Source organism: Pituophis catenifer, unplaced genomic scaffold (genome assembly GCF_029215685.1).
Source record: "Pituophis catenifer annectens isolate HBS135680 unplaced genomic scaffold, rPitCat1.0.hap2 SCAF_4, whole genome shotgun sequence".
Classification (NCBI taxonomy): domain Eukaryota; kingdom Metazoa; phylum Chordata; class Lepidosauria; order Squamata; family Colubridae; genus Pituophis; species Pituophis catenifer.
The window spans coordinates 66,384,902-66,401,805 of record NW_027256884.1 but is presented as its reverse complement, the minus strand read 5'-3'; the positions used below and the strand labels follow the sequence as shown (position 1 = coordinate 66,401,805).

The window sequence follows — 16,904 nt, the reverse complement described above, 5'->3', positions numbered from 1 at the left end:
TCTCCCTCCCAATCCAGTACCTTATGCATGGAGGGGTGCATTTAAATTCCCAAAAGCCCTGCATTTCCATTTCCCGCATTTTTACAATATCTTTTTTGGAAGATATGGAAAGTTTTCACTATGAGCCAAAGGCTGCAAGAAAAAGAGCTAAACAGATCTCTCAAGTACTGATATCCTTTTCTAAATATAAAGAGTATTCTAAATATTTCATTTGTTACTTCCTTTCAATTCCATTCTATCAAAGGGTAGGTCTATCCATACCTACCACTTCCAATACTCAAGCGAACACCACCCAGGAAAATGTTGCTGGCGAGAGACTCCTTGTCCCAAACAGTGAGTTCTACACAGACATTGTGTATATCTCTAGGGTTCAAGCCACTAAAACTGAACATATGATTCCAGTAGGGATTCACACTCTTTTTTATTACATGGGTTTTATACTTTGAAGATTTGTTGTCAGGAAGCAAGTATCTAAGAGAGAAAAGGAAGGAGAAAAAAAATAAGAATATAGAGGTTTGTTATGAATGTCATAATAATTATAATTGAGAAGATACTGATGTATCACTCAACAGCTATGTGTAATCTATAGTCATTCCCTCAAAGGAATAAATTATAACAAAAGATTTATCATAAGAGTTGGCCACTCCAAGATTCATTGAGCCCTTTTTATTTTGAAATTTTTTACTTTCTTAAAACAAAATTCTGACATGGAGCAATGTTGTGATTTATAAATAATACATAGTCATATAAATTTATTTTTAGATTATATTAGCATGTAGTAGGAGGTGAATTATGAATTGGACCAGGACAGCAAATGCAATATTATGTTAGCTGAGATTAAGAGATACAATACTATATCCTGATATATGAATATTATTTTTCCATTCAAAATATTCAAAGGTAGAAGGAAGTAAAGGTGCAAAGTTCTAAATCTTGCCACCAAACGGGACATTTTTGAGAAACAAATAGATGATCATATAAGTGATTACTAGGACAATTGGAACCGAGAATTCCATTGCTAAGCAATGTGATCATAAAGTGTGACATCACATTACTGGCTCACTTAGCAACAGCAATTCTCAGTTGCTGTCATTAAACAGCAATCTTGTTAAGCAAGGCCCTCAAATGATTCCCTGCCAGCTTTCCCATTGTCTTTGCTTGTGGGAACATCAGAAATCATAGTCACATGTCTGCAGAGATGCTATGACAGCCAGAACTCTTTAAGACCTGTCATAAACCCCCCCTTATTTAGTATTATAATTTTGAACAGTCACTGAACCAATGGTCATAATGCAAGGACTACCTGTATTCAATACAGAAATATTAAATGTCTACTAGCATACATAGCCAAAGACAGAATGGAGGAAATCACCCTTTCACAAACGTATCTGAAGTGCCTCCTGATTTCACTGCCATTAAATTCTTGGCTTCCTTGATGACAATTTCCAATATGCCTCCTGATGGTACTTGTGAGGTTGACTTCTTTTCTTTCTTTGAACTCTTCTTTCCTTTAAAAGAAGGAAAACAAAAATGGAGGAATATCTGAATATATGAAGATTCCATATTTTGCACTGTATGCTATCCTAAGGTTAAAAATCAATACATATCAAACCATGCCTCTTAAGCCACAAATATCTCTGTCCTATATAAGAAACATTTTATACTATGCAACCTTATCTACATTATTTGTCCCTCAATGATTTCAAATAATTTTAAAAAATTTTAAAATGCAATTTTTCAGAAACACATATCAGTGGTGGTTTTCAATTTTTTTTTTACTACCGGTTCTGTGGGTGTGGCTTGGTGGGCATGGTATGGCATGACTTGGTGGGCGTGGTGGGGGAAGGATACTGTAAAATCTCCATTCCCACCCCAATCCAGGGGAAGATTACTGAAAAATCCCCATTTCCTCCTGATCAGCTGGGACTTGGGAGGCAGAGAATAGATGGGGGTGAAGCCAGTCAGAATGTTTACTACCAGTTCTCCGAACCACTCAAAATTTCCACTACCGGTTCTCCAGAACTGGTCAGAACCTGCTGAAACCCACCTCTGACACATATGCTCATTAAAAAATATGTTCACTTTGTTGTGATTCGTGGAGGCCCTGGCAACAGGGATGCTGCCGGTGGATTGGCTAGAGGGGAGTGGCTAATGCGAGCGGGAGATTGTCTGAGCTCCTATTGGTTAAACACATTGGACAGCTCTGAGTATAAAAGAGCTGTCAGTTCCAGAAAGCTCTCTGTTCCGTTCCTATAGTTGCTGTTGTGATAAATAAACCGTTCTTGTTCATGCTACCTCGCCTCATTAATGTCTCAGCTGACAACGGAACACTGGCGACGAGGATGGGATTGCCGTGGTAACACCTGCTGAGATATTAGAGGTAGGCAGAAATGGCACCGCCAACATTTGCCCCTTATGATGCGTTCGCAGAATCGTGGGATGCCTACATGGAGAGATTTGAATGTTTTCTTGAGGCAAATGATTTCACTGATCTCTCCAGCAGCAAGAAAAGGGCACACTTCTTGAATTCCTGCGGCCCTGAGGTGTTCGCGACCGCCCGAGCATTGTTCGCGGCCGCCCCAGTGCACACGGCCCCATGGGACTTGTTACGTGAAAAGTTGAAGAGCCATTACTCCCCAGCCCCTTCTAAAATAGCCCGCCATTTCAAGCTGCGGCAAGTAGTACAGGAAGAGGGGGAGTCGATAAATCATTACATGGCTCGTTTGAGAATGGCTGCTCTAGATTGCGAATACAGAGATTTAGACGATGCACTAGTGGAGCAGCTGGTGTGCAGGGTCAGGGATATCCGGCTTCAGAGGCGGCTGTTGGCCAAAAAAGATCTGGACCTGCAGACCGCTCTCGAAGAAGCCCAGGCAGCGGAAATGTCGGAGAAATCCACCACGAATATCAGGAAATCTTTTCCTCCGTCAGCCCAGGCAGCTGCCTCAGTGAACCTGCAGGACATCGCCTCAGACAACTCCACTGATGAGGAGGAGATGGACATCAGCCACCTACTGGCATCCAAACCCCGGCAGAGTGCTTCAAGAGTGAAGTCGGGACCTCCCGCCGGCTGCCTCAGCTGTGGGGAAGACCACCCCAGAGCGACATGTCGTTTCCGGTCGGCCGTTTGCCACCGTTGCAGCAAACAAGGGCATATTGCTAGAGTCTGCCGTTCAATGGCTAAGGCGCTTGCTGTTCCAAAGCCTCGCCACCCCGGCAAGGAGAACTGTTTCTCCATTGTCCACGAACGCAGTGTTGCTGAGGTGACCGCACGCCCGTTTAAAACAAATGGCACTAAACTCTCGATGACAGTAAAAATAGAAGGCGCCTCCTGTCAGATGGAGTTGGACACGGGTTCTGCTAAATCCATAGTGTCCTGGGGGGTCTTGAAACAACTGATCCCCACTATTACAAAGAGACAGCTACAGCAGTGCCCAATTAAACTGTGGGACTATCAGGGAAATTTTATCCCGATCCTGGGACAGGGGCGTTTCCTGGTTGAATCAGAGGGTTTTGTGGGGCTTCTTCCTTTAATTGTGGTCAAAGGGGTCCTGCCTAGTCTGTTAGGCATGGATTGGTTCAGGGCGTTAGGGTTAAAAATATCTGGGATACACTCCACGTCGGTATCTGGGGTAGATGGCCTTTTCACTGAGTTTGCCAATGTGTTCGTAGGCACTTTAGGAAAATACGTGGGGTCTCCCATTTCCTTGAACCTAGATCCTAATGTAGCACCAATATGGCTTAAGCCGCGCAGAGTCCCTCTTGCACTCAGACCCAAGGTAGACGCAGAATTAGACAAGCTAATTGCCCAAGGGGTCCTGGAACCAACTGACCACTCCAAGTGGGAGACACCCATAGTGGTCCCCATAAAACCTGACGGCTCTGTGAGAATCTGCGGAGATTTTAAATGTACTTTAAATAGGGCCTTGCAGGCAAATCCCTACCCTGTCCCTGTAGTCCAACACCTGCTGCACTCCCTGGGGCCTGGGTCCATTTTTGCTAAATTAGATTTGGCCCAGGCATATCAGCAGCTTCCGGTGGATGACGCCTCGGTCGAGGCTCAAACCATCGTCACCCACCGGGGTGCGTTAAGTGCCGGCGCCTGCAGTTTGGGATTAGCGTTGCCCCTGGCCTTTTCCAAAACCACATGGAGTGGCTGCTCCATGGCCTGCCGGGAGTAGTGCCCTACTTTGACGATGTGCTCATCTCCGCTTCTTGTCGGGGTGAGCTCATCGAAAGAGTTATGGCCGTCCTTCACCGTTTTCACTCCTGTGGCCTCAAACTGAAAAGGTCCAAATGTATCATTGGGGTTTCCAAAATTGAGTTTCTGGGATATCTGCTTGACGCTAGGGGGATCCATCCCACCCCTTCCAAAGTGGCAGCAATTAAACATGCTGCCATGCCCACTTGCCACGTGGAACTGCAGTCCTTCCTGGGGCTATTAAACTTTTATAATGTGTTCCTGCCCCACAAGGCCTCCCTGGCCGAACCTCTTCATAGGTTACTAGCAAAAGACACCCCATGGTCCTGGAACCATGAACACGACCGTGGCTTTCTGAATGTGAAAGACTTGCTTTCCTCCTCTGCGGTTTTGGTGCAATATAGCTCAACTCTACCGCTCACGCTAACAGCGGACGCCTCCCCCTACGGAATTGGGGCTGTGTTGAGCCATTGTTTTCCCAACGGGGTTGAGGCGCCCATTGCGTTTTATTCCAGGACCATGTCTTCTGCAGAACGTCGGCATAGCCAGCTTGACTGGGAGGCTTTAGCCATCGTGGCCTCTGTTAAAAGATTTCATGACTACCTGTATGGTAGGCCATTTGAGCTAGTAACAGACCATAAGCCCCTACTGGGGCTTCTTGCAGGTCATTGCCAAACGCCTCATGTTCTATCCCCCCGTATGGCCCAGTGGGCTGTTTTCCTGGCTGATATAATTACTCTTTAATTTACCGCCCAGGGAAACTAATTCCCCATGCGGATGCCCTGAGTTGCTGCCCCTTGCCAGCGCCAGTGTTAGATCCTGCACCTGCCCTTCCTGTACTTCTGGTAGACGAGGTCGCTTTGCCAGTGACCGCAACTGACATCGCTGCCCACTCCCGCCATGATAGGGTCCTGTCCCAGGTCCTTGACTGGGTGGGCAGGGGGTGGTCGTTAGGGCGGGTGCCCAGTCAATTTGACCCATACCGGGCCCGGCAGCACAAGCTATCCGTGCAATTAGGGTGTCTCTTGTGGGGGCATCGGGTGGTGGTTCCCCCCGATCTACGGGTTAAGGTACTAGAATATTTGCACGCGGGCCACCCTGGCATCGTCCGGATGAAGGAGTTGAGCCATAGTTATGTGTGGTGGCCTGCATTGGACAGGGATGTCTCTGAATGGGTGGCTAAATGTCCTAACTGTCAGGGGTTGAGGTCAGCGCCACCTTCCGCCACTCCCCGGGAATGGGAAACCCCTAGGGAGCCCTGGTCTAGGATTCACCTAGATTTCGCCGGCCCATTCATGGGCTGGACCTTCTTCATAGTGATAGATGCCCTGTCCAAATGGGTCGAGTTGGAACTAATGGGTTCCACAACCTCCGAGGCAACCATCCTGGTGTTGCGCCGCCTATTTGCTACCCATGGCGTTCCAGACGTCGTGGTGACAGATAATGGGCCACAGTTTACATCCGCCACATTCCAGTGCTTCCTTGCCAGTTTGGGAATTCGCCACGCCCAGGTTGCCCCGTACCACCCGGCGGGAAATGGGTTGGCTGAACGAGCCATGCGATCTGCCAAAGAGGCTCTCGCCCGGCTATCGCCAGCGAACTGGCAAGAGAAAGTGGCCGTCTACCTAACCGCCCAGCACACGACCCCTTGCCCGACTACTCACAGAAGCCCTGCCGAAATGTTGATGGGACAGTTGCGAACAGTCTTAGACCGTCTACACCCCACTTATACCCCAGAGGGTCCCCAGAGTTTTGAAGGGAAAGCCAGGGAGTTCGTAGAAGGGGATACGGTTTTTGCACGCAATTTTGGGGGGGAGCCTCGTTGGCTACTAGGACTTGTGAGTGCTGTAACTGGCCCCTGCTCTTACAGGGTACTTTTGAATGACGGCCGACTGTGGCGTAGACACGTGGACCAACTAAGGAAGCGACTGACAACGTCCCCAAACATTCTGGACAAGGAGGCCTTTCGGATGGCTCCCCAAGCAGAGCCTACCCTCCTGCCTGTTCCCGCAGCAAATCTGCCACCGCCCACACCGGAAACTCAAGTGTCAAAATGGGACTTACCGGTTGTCGCCACACCCACCAACGAGCAGGAGGAGCTACCAACAGCATCATCCCTGGAAGCAGACCCAGCCGACATCGTACCGGCACCTGCGCTAAGACGTTCGACCCGAGTGCGCAAATGCCCAGAATATCTAAAGGACTATGTATGTTATAGCCGGGGATGAAGGAGTGTTGTGATTCGTGGAGGCCCTGGCAACAGGGACGCTGCCGGTGGATTGGCTAGAGGGGAGTGGCTAATGCGAGCGGGAGATTGTCTGAGCTCCTATTTGTTAAGCACGTTGGACAGCTCTGAGTATAAAAGAGCTGTCAGTTCCAGAAAGCTCTCTGTTCCATTCCTATAGTTGCTGTTGTGATAAATAAACCGTTCTTGTTCATGCTACCTCGCCTCATTAATGTCTCAGCTGACAACGGAACACACTTAACATACCCAAGGCCAATACAATGAAATTTAAGTGAAAACAAATGATTTGAAGAAAAAAAATAGCTTCTGTAATTTTTAATATGGACAGAAACCATGAAAAGGAATTGTTTGAAATCTCTGCACAGACCACACAAAAGCTTGGATCTTGAGGTCTTGAGGGTTATATGACTTAACATCATTGGTGGGATTCAGCCAGTTCGCACCACTTCGGGAGAACTGGTTGTTAACTTTCTGAGCAGTTTGGTGAACTGGTTGTTGGAAGAAATCATTAGGGCAGAGAACCGGTTGTTAAATTATTTGAATCCCACCACTGCCTAACATGAGCACTGTTTTGTTCTTGCGTGAGTTTCTAGAGTGGATTTATGCTCCAAACCAGATGCAACTTCAACATATATTTATGGCCCAAGACCAATCACAATAAAAGATCAGTATATAATCTAATAACTATAAAAGGAAAATTTTAAATTGCAAATACTGTAAATCATAAAACAATTAGTGAGCTTATAGTTAATAGCATGAACGAGGAATAGCATGAAGCAGTTTCTAACAGCTATGGCTATTGATGAAGTTTTGCAACCTTCTTAGAGGTTTTTGAAGAGTAGTTACCTAGGAGAAGGATAATGGCCTCCTGGTCACAATGGCAATTAGAGTTATTAATAGTTGGACCTATTAAACTTGAGTTACAATTTTTGGTCAGGAAAGTGATGCTTTTCTGTTTCTACAACATTCTGTTTATTATATTTTAACTATGGATGGATGTCATAAAAATAATAAAAATCAAAAAAGATACACAATAAATCCTATCTCACAGAATGTTTATCTAAAAATTGGTCAACACATCCCCAAATCTCTAACATATCCTAACATCATGTCTGAAAAGTAGATTGCCTATAAATCTCAGAAACCTTCTCACTGTTTCTCAAGCCTCTGCTGAATTTGGGTGGGCATAGCTGATCCACTTATCAGTTGTTCTCAGGAATCAGTCAATCACACCAAAACTTGGTCACCCTAAGATATGCAGACACATGGGAATTTTGAATAGAAATAATTGGCAGGCTTTTGCAGCATTTTGCATACAGTGAAAATCTCAAGTCTTTTATTCAACAGGATGACATTATAAGAAAATGCTGTTTAATAGGCAGCTAATGAATTTACAGCTAGCAAATCCTGCCCTTGCTTCCAAAAGATATTGTGTTGAAGATGAGTAATATAGAAAGATGAAATGATTTGTAGTTTCAAATTCTTTTAGAAAGTAGTAAACCAATTTGAACAGCAACAAATGCAATATTTTGCAGCACTGGATTTTTGTTCCTAATGCCTGCAGAAGATCATGAATTAAAACAATTCAAGAGAAACATTGCTGGATGCATCAACAGGATATTTTTTTTACCTTGAATCTCTCCCAGAGGAAGTGTTAGGTTCCTCTCAGGTGGGGTGTACCGTAAAGCAACAATTATTTCTCCTTTATACTGCAGCCCAATATCAGTAGCAATCTCCATCTAAAACAAGAAAGTAAAATAGAAGAAAGTCTTGTTTAATAAATATTCACCTTCACTTTTATAACATGTTGCACATTATTTTGAGGTATACATAATTACAGGCAGAGCAATCTAAAAGAGAAGTATACAGATGAGCTTCAAATGACCAAACCTCTACTTCCTATACTCTATGAGCTTCCAGCAAGGAAGTAGGTAGGGTTTTTTTTTATTTCTTTAAAATTGTCATAAAATTGAGTTCAAGCCACTCAAAGTATGTATGTATGTATGTATGTATGTATGTATGCATGCATGCATGCATGCATGCATGTATGTATTTATTTATTTATTTATTTATTTATTTATTTATTTATTTATTTATTTATTTATTTATTTATTTATTTATTTATTTATTGGTTTGATTTATATGCCACCCTTCTCTGAAGACTCAGGGCGGCTTACAATGCGTTAAGCAATAGCCTTCATACTTTTGTATATACCTGCTTAGTAGGGCTTTCGCCCCCCCCCCTTAAGTGGTGTTCTTTTTGTACAAAGTCAGCTTATTGCTCCAACAATCCGGGTCCTCATTTTATCTACCTTGGAAGGATGGAAGGCTGAGTCAACCTTGAGCCTGGTGAGATTTGAACTTGCAGTAATTGCAGGCAGCTGGCAGCTAAGTGCTACTTAACAGCACTTTAGTGTGCTGTGCCACCAAGGCTCCTTGGTAAAAAGTAGTTTTCCAATAGTTCTTTTATTCTTGTGTTATTCAAACAAAAAGCAAGGCAAGTGTGCAATTAAACTTAATTAGTTCCTTTATATTTGTACATATAATTGTCTAATTTCAAAGTTATCTTACTACAATAAGTTATGCCCAACAAGGTTATTCAAATAACTGTGCCCAACAAGGCTACTCAAATTGCTGTAATTATTACTACCCAACTAGGCTACTCATTCACACAATACTCACATACACTTTCAAAACAGGTGATCAGGCTGGATCAGTGGGCTAGGAAACAGATTCAGGGCATGCCCTGCTCCAACAGGAGTCTGGCTTCATTGGGTCTTCTCTTTATACCCAACTTGTTTACTCAAAGTCCATATGTATGGTACATCTTGTCCCAGCCACATCAGGAACTTTACACCCTTACTGTTCATTCCAAGAATCCCATTGCATTCCTTATGCCCACTAATGCACTACCTGGTATCACCAACAATAAATCACTCATACGCATACCCAGAATCTCTCTTTATCAGTAGTATACACATTCCAGCAACATGAGTTTCCTAGTGAGTTCATGAAAAGACTAACTATGGTTTCATAACAGAAGTTCATAAAAAGTTCATATCACAGGTGTTCTATATGCAGGCCTTCTATATTCCTAACTAATATCATATTTGTAATATATTCATAACATATAAAATAAAATACATAAAATATATAACAAAATGCCCAGTTCCTAGGTATTTTTGTCTCTCTTGTAAGACAGCTTTAACCACCGCAAAGCTTCTTTCAATCTGTCCAACACGTGCCATCTCTTTGTCTAGTAGCTGAAGATAGAGAAGAAAAGTGACCAACTTTCCCACTGCAACATGAGGGTGCTTCTAAGACAGGCTTTCTTCGTAGGAGGCTATAGGAATGCTAGTTTAAATTTAATAAAGAATTTGGATCATTGTAAAAGTGGAGTTTTCCTGCAAAACCACTGCTAGTTCTTTAATAGGGATAGAAATGGGAACTAAGGGGTCTTGTGACATTCAGCATTGTTCTGATATTTATCTAATTGATAGTATACCTTGTCACTACGATTCCCACTTAACTCTAAGCTGTATGCAGACTTCAATAATATCATGATGGCTTTGCTATTCCTCTGTTTTTTTTATCAAATTTATCACATTAATGTATTTTCAAATTTCAACAAAACAAAGTAAATCAGAAATAACTCAAGCATTAGGGTGGGGAGGGAAACAAGAAAAGGAACAAAGATGAATACATATTAGAACAATTAAATATACAATGGTATCAAGTTTTAAAAAATGAAACCAGAACCACATAGAGCCACATATGTTTGGAGAAGGCCAGATGTTTCAGGAAAGAGATGTAACTCATATAACTAACTATGGCATTTATCTGGCTTGAGTAGCCAAAATTCTTCATGAATCCAGGTGCTAAAAAATTGTTAGGATTGTTATGACAAATCACAAAGTAATTCTGAAAGTTAAGAATATTTTTTTAAATTTCTGCACTATCTTGTAAATCAAAGATGGGCAATAAATAGCCTTCCATTTCCCCTTAACCACAGCCAGCATGACTGATGATGAGCAATAGTCAGGGCTGGATTTAGATGAAAAGAGGCCCTAGGCTATTCCACTTATGAGGCCCTTTCACCAGTGGTGGGATTCAATTTTTTTAACAACAGGTTCTGTGGGCGTGGCTTAGTTGGGGGTGTGGCTTGGCAATCATGTGACGGTGGGCGTGACTAGCTGGTCACGTGACTGTGTAGGCGTGGGTAGCTCGTCATGTGACCGGGTGGGCGTGGCTATGTGCATAGACTTTTTTCAGAGGGCTGAAAAAAGTCATTTCTGACTGGGCCTCGCACTTTTGACCGGTCCTCACACTTATGACCATCCTCACATTTATGCCCGTGCAGCTTTCTTAACAACCATGTCACTCATTTCGCAACTGCTTTTCTTCACCATGGTGACAAGATAGGGCAAAAACGTAAAATGTGAGGACAGTCGTAAGTTCGAGGACTGGTCAAAAGTGCGAGGACCAGTCAAAAATAACTTTTTCAGCCCTCTGAGTAGTCCATATGCACAAAAGGACTACCCAGAGGGCTGAAAAAAGTCATTTCTGACTGGGCCTCGCACTTTTGACCGGTCCTCACACTTATGACCATCCTCACATTTATGCCCGTGCAGCTTCCTTAACAACCATGTCACTCATTTCACAACTGCTTCTCTTCACCATGGTGACAAGATAGGGCAAAAACGTAAAATGTGAGGACAGTTGTAAGTTCAAGGACTGGTCAAAAGTGTGAGGACCAGTCAGAAATAACTTTTTCAGCCCTCTGAGTAGTCCATATGCATAAAAGGATACAGCAATAGAGAGGGATGAAGGAAGGGAAGGGAAATTAGAGTAGGAGGGAGGGTAAGAGAGGGAGGAAGAGAGGAGGAGAAGGAGAAAGGAAGAGGAAGTAGGGAGGAGAAGAAGAGGGGGAGGAAGAGAAAGTAAGAAGGAAAGAAAAGAGAGAGGTGGTAGGTTTGAGGAGAAAGATTGCTGTACAATAAAAAAGATGAAAGGGAAGAAAGCCAACCCCAAACAAATATAAAGATATTAAGATAAAGAATGAATTGTTAAACTTTAAAGAATAAAAGAGAACAAATATGAATAAATAACAATAATTAGAAACACACATACAAACATACAATGTATTTTCTTTGAACAGAGTATTTGGCCGGTTCACAAATTTAAACAGTGTTTAGTCATTTCAATTAAATTTACAATTTCTATATTTCCTTTTTGCTATATTTATTCCTCATCTATTTTTGTAAAAAAACCAATATTACCCTTCATCCTCATCTCTAATCTTAATCAAATTCAATTTTTCCCTTCTATTCTATATTATACCCCTTCCCATTGTCATCTATTTTTATATCCATCCTCACATTGGTTAATTATGTAATATTAGTTGTTTAATATAAATTCAACATTTTAATATAAATCAATTAGTTATATAACTACCTTTTTTGTATATTAATCAATATGAACATGAATATTCCAATTATTTCCATGTAATCCAATTTTTTACAAATCCATTAATTATATTTACCAATAATAATAAACCAAATAATTTCCCCCATATATTCCTCCAAACCACAACTTAACCATTTCTGCTTTCAGAAATATACAATTAATAGTATCTCAATTATTACAATTTCCTAGTTAAATAGAGCTTTTTTTCTTTTGTGTTTTAAAATCTCCTCTTTTTCCCTAAATTTCCCGTTGTTTGCACCTACCTTTTTTGGTGAGGAAAAAGAAAAGAAATCTGCCTGCCTAATTTTCCAACGTGCAAAGCCAACAGCCTGCTTTACTTTCTCTTTCGTTTTTCACTATAGCTAGGGGGGAAAAAATCTGCACTCTTTCCCAGCAAGCAAAAGAGCACTGAGCAAAACAGCTGAGAGCAAATCAGGTGGGGGTCGGGAGCCGATCTAAGCAAGGGCTAATTAGCCTCTGCTGAAGCTCCGGGGGCCAATAAAATTACAAAAAAAACACCGAACCCTTTGTTAAATTGCTGGCTCCCCCGCCCCTCGCCCACCACTATTTATTGGCAATAAATAGTGGTGCGGAGGGGCGGGGCAAGCCAGCAATTTAACAAACGGTTCGGCTGCACCACTGGCTCTAGGGTGGCCCTTTGAAGCCCCATGGCAACAATTTGCAGTTTTTTTTCCTCTAGCCATCGGAGGCAGCAATAGATGGGGAGTGGGCGGGGTAAGCGAACAGCAGAGAGTGAGGGTGAGTGAAGGCATGGAAGCTGCTTTCTCCATCCGGAGCCGGTGGGGAACCACGTGACAGCCCACGTGGATCCCAGGCAGCGGAACTCAGGCTAGGGAAGGGGTGGGCAATTGTGGCTCTTTTACAACCTGTGGCCTTCAACTCCCAGAATTCCTCAGACAGCCAAGCTGTCTCAGGAATTCTGGAAGTTGAAGTCCACAGGTTGTAAAAGAGCCACAATTGCCCACCCCTGGCTACGGTAGGCTGGCGCCGCGCGGGTGGGAGGCGAGGGGCGGGCGAGCCAGCAATTTAACAAAGGGCTCGGCCGAACCCCCTAGAACCCTCAGAATCCCACCACTGTGTAGGCCCCTCTTGATCTTGAGGCCCTAGGCTGAAGCCTAGTTAGCCTATAGGAAAATCCGGCCCTGGCAATAGTGCAATTTTACTTTCACAATATCTGGAGAGCGATAAGTGAGTTAGAGGTCTTCCCCAAAAATAGATATACTTGTCTTCGTAACAGACTAAAATATGTGTTACAGGAATTATCCATTCCTTTTGGACTACAGAAGCACAGAAGGTAAAAAGAACAGATTTCACATATTAGATTGCAAATGGAATGATAAAACTTGCAGTTTGTCAGACAGGAACAAACTGATCTGTCCAAACTGCAGAAAAACACTGGCATCTGTAGTTTGATACAGCCTTTGTGGGATACACAATAATTCCTCAGTAGTTTTATTGTTGTGATGGCTTTAATTTCAAAACTCAAAGAACATTATACAGTGGACCCATCTTTCAGCTAAGTTGCCTTCAACTTCACAAAGCAAATGAAGTTATTTTCTCCCAGTTCCCTATTTGTACAGCTTGCTGTTTAAAAAAAAAATGCTGTCCAATACAAAGAAAAGCCTAGACTGTTGTCAATTCTCTTTGTTGCATGAATTCTAACTTCTTCATAAATTTGCATGCCACTTCTCTAAACCAACAGGACCTTCTCACCTTGGGCTGAAGCATGAACCATTCATCAATTTGATTTTCAAAGTTCCAGGAGTCCAAGGGAATCTCTACTTCTCCCAGAAAGCTGTTACGCCCAAATCTGTCATAATGCCAGACAGAAAGTTGCAGAGTCCGAGTCTCAAGCTGCGTGTGGCTAATAACATACTATTGAGTGGGGATAGAAAAGGAGCATATTTTTAAGGAAAATATTTTTAGAAACCAGTAAGTGAGAGAATGGAACTTCTAAGTATATCCAAAGTTATTAACAGATAATAAATGATGCAATATTTTCCCTTCCTACAAGTGCAATTAAAATTATGAAGGGGAAATGCATAAAAAGTCATTATTCTCCTGAAAACTTGTTTACACGTCTTAAACTATAGTCCTTCCATCTCCTCCTTTATGCATATTGATTTTACTCATTATTAAAATAAACATTATTAATTATTAAAATAGAAAGAAAATGAACAGGTGATACTAAGTTCTCTAAAAATTATAAAATTATTTTTATTAAAAAAGTTGTTCTTTAAATTCCACAAGTGTTTCACATTTTTTATCTGTCTTGAATTATATAATTGAAAACCCTTTTTTTTAAAAAAAGTACAATTAAATAAATGAGAAGTCCTTGGTGCTCTCTGAGCTCAGAAAGAACCAAGAACTCTTCATTTCAACCCTAAGCTACAAATATTCTCCTTTAAATAAATAAATGGGAAGCAAATGCCCAGGAAGTGCACAGGATTGTCAGTTTAATGTCTACATTAGGCAAGGTCCTCAAACAAATTATAAAAGAACATGTCTGTGAGCATTTGGATATGCATACTGCAATTAGCACGAGCCAGTGTGGTTTTGTTGCAAACAAATTGTGCCAATGAACCATATTTCCTTCTTTAATAATAGAACTACAGCTCATTGATCTGGAATGTTCTCAGGTTCTCAGCAAAGCCTTTGACAGAGTTCCTCATGGTACATATTTTTCTTAATAAAGAGACCACCCACAGTTGTTTTGTAATTGAATGGCACAAACATTTAAATAAGTAAATAATGGAAAATATGGAGTAGAAGAAACTAATGTTAGATGGACTTAGCTGGCTGAACAATCTCATTTCATCTTGGAGAGAAGAATCAAGTGGAATGCCACAGTGATTGTTTTTGACTGTGTGCAATTCAAATGTTTATCAATGACTAAGATAATGGAACTGTTTTGTGGATGATGCAAATATGGGAGAATGGCTTTAGATGAACCAGAAAATTCAAAAATATCTAGACAAAGTGGACTGAAACAAATAGCCACATAGCACATGGGTGATATCAAGGAAACTCAGGACTGAAGACTAGAATGGGAAGTTGAAAAACATATCTTAGGAAAGTAGGAGCAAATAACTTACATACACAACCCAAAAACTAGCTGGACATGTTCACAGAATCATCAGAAACATAGCTCAACTCAAGGACATCTTTATCATGAAGGTACTGTGCAGCCAGTGGTGGGATTTAGCCAGTTTACACCGGTTCATGAGAACCGTTTGTTAACTCTTTGTGGAGTTCTGCGAACCAACTGAATAGTCAAGGCTGGCTGCCTGCCTGCCAGTAGCTCACACAAACCTCAGACATTCCTGCTTACTTGTAATTAACCAAAGGAAGGGAAAAGCAAAAGAAGAAATAGCTACATAGCCATTTCCTCAGCAGAAAAATTCTAGCCCCTTTAAAATTTGGGGGGGGGGGTGACAGCAGCTAGGTTACTGATTGGTCAATATTGGAAAAGGGATTTTTGCCTACTATTGAAGAATGGACTTTGAAGGTGGCCAGTTTTGTAGAAATGGCGAAGATATCAGCATACTTAAAAGACCGGACTCAAGAGACTTATGTATGGGAGTGGAAGAAATGGATAGATTATGTGCAGAATAAATATCAAACTAGGAAGTACCAGATAGCTTTTAGTTGAATGTTGTGTAGAAATGTATAGTATATAGGGGGTAGAATTGTTTAATGTCATGTAGAAATGTATAGTACACAGGGGGGAGAATAGAAGGGCGATAAAGTATGATATAATATGATTTGGATTTGGATTTCACCTTGGGGAAGTCATGGGAGGAGGGGAGGGTTAGGGAGGGTTAGGGAGGCGGGGGGGGGAAATGGGAAAATTTGTATTTGTAAAACTTTTTCAATAAAAAAAAAAACTAGGGGGGGAGTTTATTTATTTATTTATTTATTTATTTATTTTTAAATTTGTATACTGCCCTTCTCCCTGAGGACTCAGGGCGGTGAACAGCCAAGTAAAAGCATAAACTACAAACATTAAAATACAATTAAAAAGATATATATAAATTTGGCCCCATGATTAAAAACAATAACAAACAATTAAAAACATTTTAAGAAGTGTTAGGCCAGCCTGGCTTGCTGGAAAAAGAAGGTTTTAAGGGCACAGCGGAAGGCACCGAGGTCTTGGATTCTCCTTATCTCTGGGGGCAGCTGATTCCAGAGGGTAGGTGCCCCCACAGAGAAGACCCTCCCCCTGGGAGTCACCAGCCTACATTGTTTGGCTGATGGCACCCCGAAAAGGCCCTCTCTGTGGAAGCACACAGGTCGATGGAAGGCCTTCGGTAGCAGCAGGCGGTCTCAAAGATAACTAGGTCCTATGCCATGGAGCGCTTTAAAGGTGATAATCAACACCTTGAACTGCACCCGGAAGACCACTGGGAGCCAGTGCAGCTTACGCAGGAGAGGTGTTGTATGGGAGCACCATGCGGCTCCCGTGACTACCCGCGTGGCCGCATTCTGGACCAGTTGGAGCCTCCGGGTGCTCTTCAAGGGGAGCCCCATGTAGAGAGAGTTGACGTCGTGGCATGAATGGCGAGTGTTAAGCCGCTGTTTTCTACCTGACAGGAGGTCCAATTGGACTCAATTGGATCCAAGCCACCTTGGAGAGGTGATGGAGGTAGAAGTTTTGCCGATCACAGGGAGCCTGCAAACTCACTATCTGACCCTGGAAAACTCGTCATTCTGATGGGGGGAAAAGACAGCCATTAAACTGGCCAGATCGCGGCTGTGACAGCTCTGATGAAAGAGTAATAAAGGAGATGAGCAGAAAACAGCATGTGTGATTTGGGTGAGCTATTCTTAATTTCCAAGTCCTATTGAGGAATTTACTCCAGAAATTAACATCTTTCTGAAAATGAGACTCTAAAAAAGAGGAGGTGGTTTTTATTCACTCCTGGATATGGATTTGGGTGAAAGTGGAGAAATAGAATAAGGGTGCCATCT

General features: G+C 42.3%; 1 protein-coding gene across 1 annotated transcript in view; it reads right to left on the bottom strand.

Moving 5' to 3' along the window:
• SYTL5 (synaptotagmin like 5) overlaps positions 1-16,904 on the bottom strand; it is a 137,111-nt gene that overhangs the window by 1,534 nt on the left and 118,673 nt on the right. The window contains exons 12-15 of the mRNA XM_070943412.1: positions 13,647-13,808; positions 8,077-8,185; positions 1,373-1,508; positions 266-471 (exon numbers count right to left, since the gene is read on the bottom strand). Coding sequence (XP_070799513.1) covers positions 266-471; positions 1,373-1,508; positions 8,077-8,185; positions 13,647-13,808 — 613 coding nt within the window. The remainder of the gene's footprint in view (positions 1-265; positions 472-1,372; positions 1,509-8,076; positions 8,186-13,646; positions 13,809-16,904) is intronic.